Source organism: Rhinolophus hipposideros (genome assembly GCF_964194185.1).
Source record: "Rhinolophus hipposideros genome assembly, chromosome: X".
NCBI lineage: Eukaryota > Metazoa > Chordata > Mammalia > Chiroptera > Rhinolophidae > Rhinolophus > Rhinolophus hipposideros.
Window position 1 is genome coordinate 87683886 of NC_138046.1, and position 6326 is coordinate 87690211.

The following is a 6326-nucleotide window of genomic DNA, read 5'->3' on the forward strand; positions in this document are numbered from 1 at the left end:
CAATGGTGTTTTCCAGAGGAGGTGCCTGATTCCATCAGGAAGTGCCAGACACAGCTGCTCCCTCTGGTGGTCTGTGCCTTCCACCAGTAGAGACGGGAGGTCAGCTTCAGCAGTCTTGCGCCCTTCATATCTCTTAGAACTATTCCTGAGTGTAGGGTATTTAAAAGACAGTTTCTGTATCAGACAAACCCAAAATGAGGAACGTTCTGTTAAAAAAAAACGCTAATGCTACACAAGATGAAGAAAGGTTGTAGAAACTGACTCTGGGTGGTGATCACACAATGGGATTTATAGATGATGCAATACAGAATTGTACACCTGAAATCTATGTAAATTTACTAACAATTGTCACCCCAATAAAATTAATTAAAAAAAAAAAGAAAGGTTGTAGAAATGTTCCAGACTAAAGGAGGCTAAACAGACATGATAACTATAAGCAACAGCTCGTGCTAGACCAAATCCTGTGATGGAGAGGGAAAATGCTATAAAGGACATTATCGTCTCAACGGACAAAATTGGAGTACAAATTGCAGATTGAATAATAGTACTGTATCAGTGTTAAATTTACTGAAGTTAACTATACTGTGATGCAGAGAATACGTTTATTCTCAGGAAATGCACGCTGAAGTACTATAGTACTATAGAAGGGCTATGATATAATTTAACCTCATATGGCCCAAATATGAGAGAGAGATCGCGACCATACATACAAACTATAAAGCAAGTGAGGTAAACTGTTAGCAATAGGTGAATCTGGTAAAGGGGATACAGGTGTTCTTTACACTTTTTTTTTTATTTTTGCAACTTTCCTGTAAGTTTAAAATAATTTCCAAATAAAAAATGTTTTTAAAATGTAAAAGACCATTTCTGTGCAAGCAGTCAGAATCTGGTGGCACACGCCTGACGGAAGTGGCCGAGATGAGGAAGGAGGGCATGGCTGTCTTCCCAGCCAGGGCTACCAAACACATCCCAAGAGGTAGTCAGACACCCGGCATGAAGTTGCCAAGTGGCATCTGAGGCCACTCATCTCTTGATCTCCCCTATCCTACAAGGTATCAAACATAACACTTTTTACATTTTCTCCTGAGGATTATGGGCCCTGGGTATTGGTGAAAGTTTGGTTATGAAAGGAAGGTGTCTTGGTTCATTCATCCACCCAGTACATGTTTTGAATATCTACTTACTATGTGCCAGGAACTGTGCTAGGGGCTGAGGATGCAGCCCAGGGTACAAGAGGAGACACAACCCGTCCAAAGAAAAAAAAAGCCTATGAGCTAGTTGGAGATGCACCGACAACCACTTAAATAAACGTATATTTCTAAATGAGTGGACCACGAAGTACACTTAGGAAGCCCAGGAAGCCCAGCCTTTTACCAGAGCCAGTGGATCCAAGCCCCATAGGTCTGATACACATTCCATTTGCCCCCTAGGATTTCCTAGCTTTGTATTTGATGGCACTTTTGTATCTGATGCTGAGAAGAAAAGGAACCACCAGTGCTTACCTCAACCTGGGTGCAGCCCATCTGTTTTGCCTTAGCTCTCTGCAAGCCACTCTGCCCTCTGTGAGAACCAGGGAAGAGGACAACAAGCCGCTCCATCAATATCCCTGGGCTGGTGGACCAGCGAGCTTTGGAAAACAACCTTTCTACTGATCTATGCCTGCAGGTGAATATAACAGCTACACCCATAATGCTTGTGGAAGGCAAAGATCACCAAACACCCTTATGTGGAAGCCTGGCAGCTTAGCGGCCCTAATAGTCCCATCACTGGGGTGCTGAGTCATGTAAGCAACGTGATGGTCTTCCAAATGAACAGAATAATGACTTTTGGGGACAATTGTGATTCTCCCCCCAATCCTGGGTGTGGCATCAGCTGTGATGCCCTCTACACAAGAACAATGATGGAGTCCTTTGCTTTGAGGCTCCAAGTGGGCAGTGTTTGGGAGGGAGTTGTGTGTGTGACTGCATGTGACATGCCCATTCTGTCCATGGGTCTCAGGTAGGACAGACCCTTACCTCTGATACATTCTTGTCCTGGTCCAAAAAAGTTTCAGACCCAACAAATGTTTACTGAGCCCCTAAAAAGTTCCAAGCCTTTTACTTTATACTTTGACACATTTTATATCACTTAATCTTTAACAATAACCCTTTAAGGTAGGGATTATCTGCATTGTACAGATGAGAAAACACTTGCAAAGAGGTTCATTGATTTGCTCAAGTATATCAGACAGCTTTTTTTTTTAAAAAACACACACACGATACTCGTAGCTGAGGCCTGTCTGTGTTGGTTGCTTATCTTACAGTATTTCTTGTCTTCTCTGCTATTGGAGCCATTTGCTCCCCTTATACAAGCCCCCTTATTTCTTCTTTTTTCACTAGCCCACGTGGGCTTTTATTTTTTTAATACTGCATTTAATAGCACAAAAAATCACGAATACAAAGAAACTGGCAAAGGTGTTTGTCAATGAGATATCCCTGCCTTCTCCACTTTTCCGCTTTCATACCCATATATGTAATGGGTTACATTTGTATAAACTTTTCTTTTTACCCCCCAAACATATAACTGTTATGTGATTGGTCAGTTGAAGCTGAAACACCCATGGAGAAAGATGTTTTACGGTTACAAGGGCACACCCCCCCACACACACCACCCCCCTCCCACCCCACACTTCCCCACACAATCTTTTGGAGGAATATAGGCTATGTACCAGTGTCAGGACCTCCCTGCTCCTGCCTTCCTCTCACAGAGCATTCCTGCCATTTATTTTTCCTTTGACTGCTTAGACTAGAGCCTCTTCTCCCAACCCTTCTATTTCTCTTCCAATCAGGACCTTTTAGACACTGGGTACTGTTCAGTTCTTACTCTGTCAGGCCCATGGGCCATGCAAGTAGGTCCTTTAAATATCGACGCCAATTGTGGTATAGGTGTCGTCATCTTCCATTACAGGTAGGTCTGTGTGTCAATTCAGTAGGCTTGTGTATTCATTTCTTTCACTTTTTCTGACTCATGTTCCAGGACCTGTTTGTGATAGAACAGTAAATACCCTTCACTGTCCAGAACGTCCTTAATACTGGCCTTGGTGATGACAGCATCATCACACTTGAACCACTGGTCCTTGTGGTGCCGGATGAAGCTGGTGTAGTGGCCACTCTCCAAGGTTCCTTGGTGATTAACCACAGCAAACAAGGAATACTTATTCTCGTCGTTTCCACTACTGGTTGGCAGCTGCAATTGTCCATTCATCCTGCTCTCTTTACTAGAGGCCATAAACGGTGTCATATCCAGCTCCAGAGGAAAGGATATGAATGTAGTGATCTTGCGCCTCTGTTTGGCTGAGTGTTCAAACCGTTTGAAATGAAAACAGGCAACAACTGGTAATTTATTCATTGTGAGCTGTTTGGTAGATTCCTGGTAGCTTTGGCAACTACCACATTTGATTTTGGCACTGCTCCCTAGGTGCTCTGGCCTTGTAAACCTTCGCAAGCAGTCCGTGAGTGTGGTGGTTCCTGGTATGTGGCTTTCCCCATTCACACTGCTCTCCCTCCCTGGGCTCATGGGCCAAAAGGAGGTGCAAGAGCCAGGCAAGTCCAAACTGATGTCCCAGCATGGGTCTATGGTGGTGGAGACGCCATGGCAGGCTTGACAGGTGACATCGGACTGTAGGCCACCTGTAAAGATTTGGTCTATGATGCAGTTACAGTGGTTGGGATTGTTGGCCACCTTCCCAGCATCATCACCTTTGCAGTGCCGGTGCAGGACATCTAACGCTGCAATGAGGAACTCGTGGGCATCCTGTTGCCTGTACCCTGCTAAATGACGTGCATGTATCCATACCAGGTGTAGTAATTTATAGGGAACATGAGGAGATGGGTTTCCAGAATACAACTCCCGAAAAAGTGAAGACATCTCACACACCAGACACAACTCTGGACTTGGCATTTCACATCTGTGCCTGTCAGAGAGAAAAAAATCTCTCAGGATTGGAGTGTGGGTCAGGGCCTGGACGATGCAGTTCATAAAGCACGTATTGCCAAGATTGATTAGTCCTCTTAAACCGATGGTAAAACTGGAAGTGATTCTTCTTCTCCTTGGGTTGTGTCCCAGCAGTTCTAACTCGGGTTTGGTTGTCTCCCAGGTTGGGTATTTCTCACCGAGGCGGGGTACTGAACACTGCTGGTGAGAAACCTCGGTTGAGGTGGAGGCTTGTAATTTCAAAGCTTCTCCTTGCTCTTCTTTGGCAATTTGCTCAATGTCTTTGTCATATACATAGTCCTTACACATAAAGCAGTATATACCTCCATAGTAAAGGTCTACAGCTAAGTTGTGTTGTTTCGTCTCAGCGTGCTCATGGATGTGTTTCTCCGTGAAGCAGCCAAAGAAGACACAGGAAAGGCAAGAGTGGAGTCTGTTCAGATGGGTACTGCACACATGGCAGATGCACGACTTTGCCTTGCTTTTCCTGGTCTCTGGGGTTCCACACCACACGAAGCACTGGTAGATCACCCGCAGTTCCTGCCTCCAGTTCTCTCCCACCTTAAAGCTGTTCACGTGGGAACAGCCTGGTGGACCCACAGTGAAATCCACATCCAGGCATCCGCCCCCAGGGCCGCGCCGGGGCCGGGGCCGGGGCGGGGGCCGTGGCCTAGGCTGCGGCGGGGTACGGAACCGGGTCTGCGGCCGCGGCCGGGGTCGGCGGCGGGGGGCACGACTGCGCCGCGGAGAGGGATCCGGGAGTTGCGGGGGGTCGGAGGGAAGGGTGGGGGGAGGAACCTCGTTGCTGCTGCCGCCGCCACCGCCGCTCCGCGCTGGGTTCTCATCCTCCAGCTCTTGCTTCGGCTCCCCCTTCGGCTCCTGCTCCGCCTCCCGTACCGGCTCGGGTTCGGGCTCCAGCTTGAGCTCAACCCGGCCGCCCGGTCCCTCCGCCAGCTCCACCTTCCCGGTGGCGTCCACCTTCCCCGCCGCCTCCACCTTCCCGCTGGCGTCCACCTTCCCCGCCGCCTCCACCTTCCCCTCCACCTTCGCCTCCGCCTCCACCTTCCTCTCCGCCTGCTCCGCCGCGGTCTCCGCCGTCTCCGCCTCCTCTACCTCCGCCTCCACTGGCGGCGGCTCCTCCCCCTGCTCACTGGGCTCGGGAGGCCACTGGGCGTGGCGGCGCGGGGGCCACGCAGACCTGGGGTGTCCCCCGCCCGGCCTGAGGGAGCGTGGTGGCTGTGGCAGCTGGACCCAAAAGGGACTTTCACTGGAGGCGGCGGCGGAAGCAGGCGACGCCCCCGGGAATCCTCCCGCCGTAGCCCCCTAGCGGAGGCCGCTTCTGCAGCCAGGCCCCGTTTCCTTTAATTCAATATTTCCCAAACTTGCTTGTTCCCGAGAATCACGTGGGAGCGTGTTAAAATTACAGATTCCTCGGCTCCACCCGCAGACCCACTGAATCAGGATCGCGAACCGAGGTGCTCCGGAACCTGTATCTTTAACTAGGGCCCGAGAGGATTCTTATGATCAGGCAAGTTTGGGAAACACAGCTCTAATTCATTGAGGCTGGCGGGAAGGGGGGCGGGGACCGCGCAGTCTCTTTAAGGCGCTTCCAGTTCTCGGCTCCAATCGCTGCTCCGACCCCCTTCGTTGTCTCCTCCCCTCTCCTCGTCCTTCGCTCTGTCCAGACAGCTTACCCCAGCGTTGCGGGGCCAGGAACACAGGGGTAACCAAATCCAGAAATGTCTTTGGAGCTGTGAAATGTCCTCTCAGAGGCCGGGTCCTGAGGAGCGCAGTCAGAAGCTGTGATAGGCCATCATCTCTGCAGCTGAGCCTGCCCCCAGCCCTGTCCCAGGCTCCCCTCCCACCCCAGGCTCTGCCCCCCTGCCCAATAAGGATGAAGCTCCAACTCCGTTCTGGGGCAGGCTTAGACCCCAGATTCCCAGGGGCAGGGCTCCCAAGGCCACTGGGCCTGAAGAGGAACGTCCCTTTGCGCATCTTATCACTGCTCTTCCAAGGCTGTCCCTGCTCCTCGCCTCCTCCTCGGGCTCCCAAGGCCACCGGTGGGTTGAGGGTTTGGCTCCTGGCCGTCTGGCACAGCAGACACTGGGCAGCAGGAAGGACCAGGCACAACAACTTCATGCTTACAGCTGGCACCTCTCCTGTGGCTGAGAGAGGGGCCAGAACTATAGGACCCCACCCCAAGACCCTCAAGCCCTAGCAGCTGGGAGCAGGGGAGGGGGCGGGCCTGCGTCTGAGGGCCCAGGGGAGCTCCTCCACTGAGAGCTGCTGGCAGTGGGCAGCAGCACGACGGGCCCATGAAGACTGAGCTCAGGTCCTGGGTGCGCTGGGGGATG

The 6326-nt window shown here is 50.9% G+C and overlaps 1 protein-coding gene across 1 annotated transcript; it reads right to left on the minus strand.

Annotated features, from left to right (window-relative positions):
* Nucleotides 1-2087: 2087 nt before the first annotated feature.
* On the minus strand, nt 2088-5038 carry USP27X (ubiquitin specific peptidase 27 X-linked). Its single transcript, XM_081042234.1, has one exon. The coding sequence runs from the start codon at nt 4279-4281 to the stop codon at nt 2965-2967; it is 1317 nt and encodes a 438-aa protein (XP_080898360.1). The 5' UTR covers nt 4282-5038; the 3' UTR covers nt 2088-2964.
* Nucleotides 5039-6326: the final 1288 nt, after the last annotated feature.

Coding starts and splice junctions, on each gene's coding strand:
- USP27X (XM_081042234.1), bottom strand. CDS start 4,281: ATGTGTAAGGACTATGTATATGACAAAGACATTGAGCAAATTGCCAAA.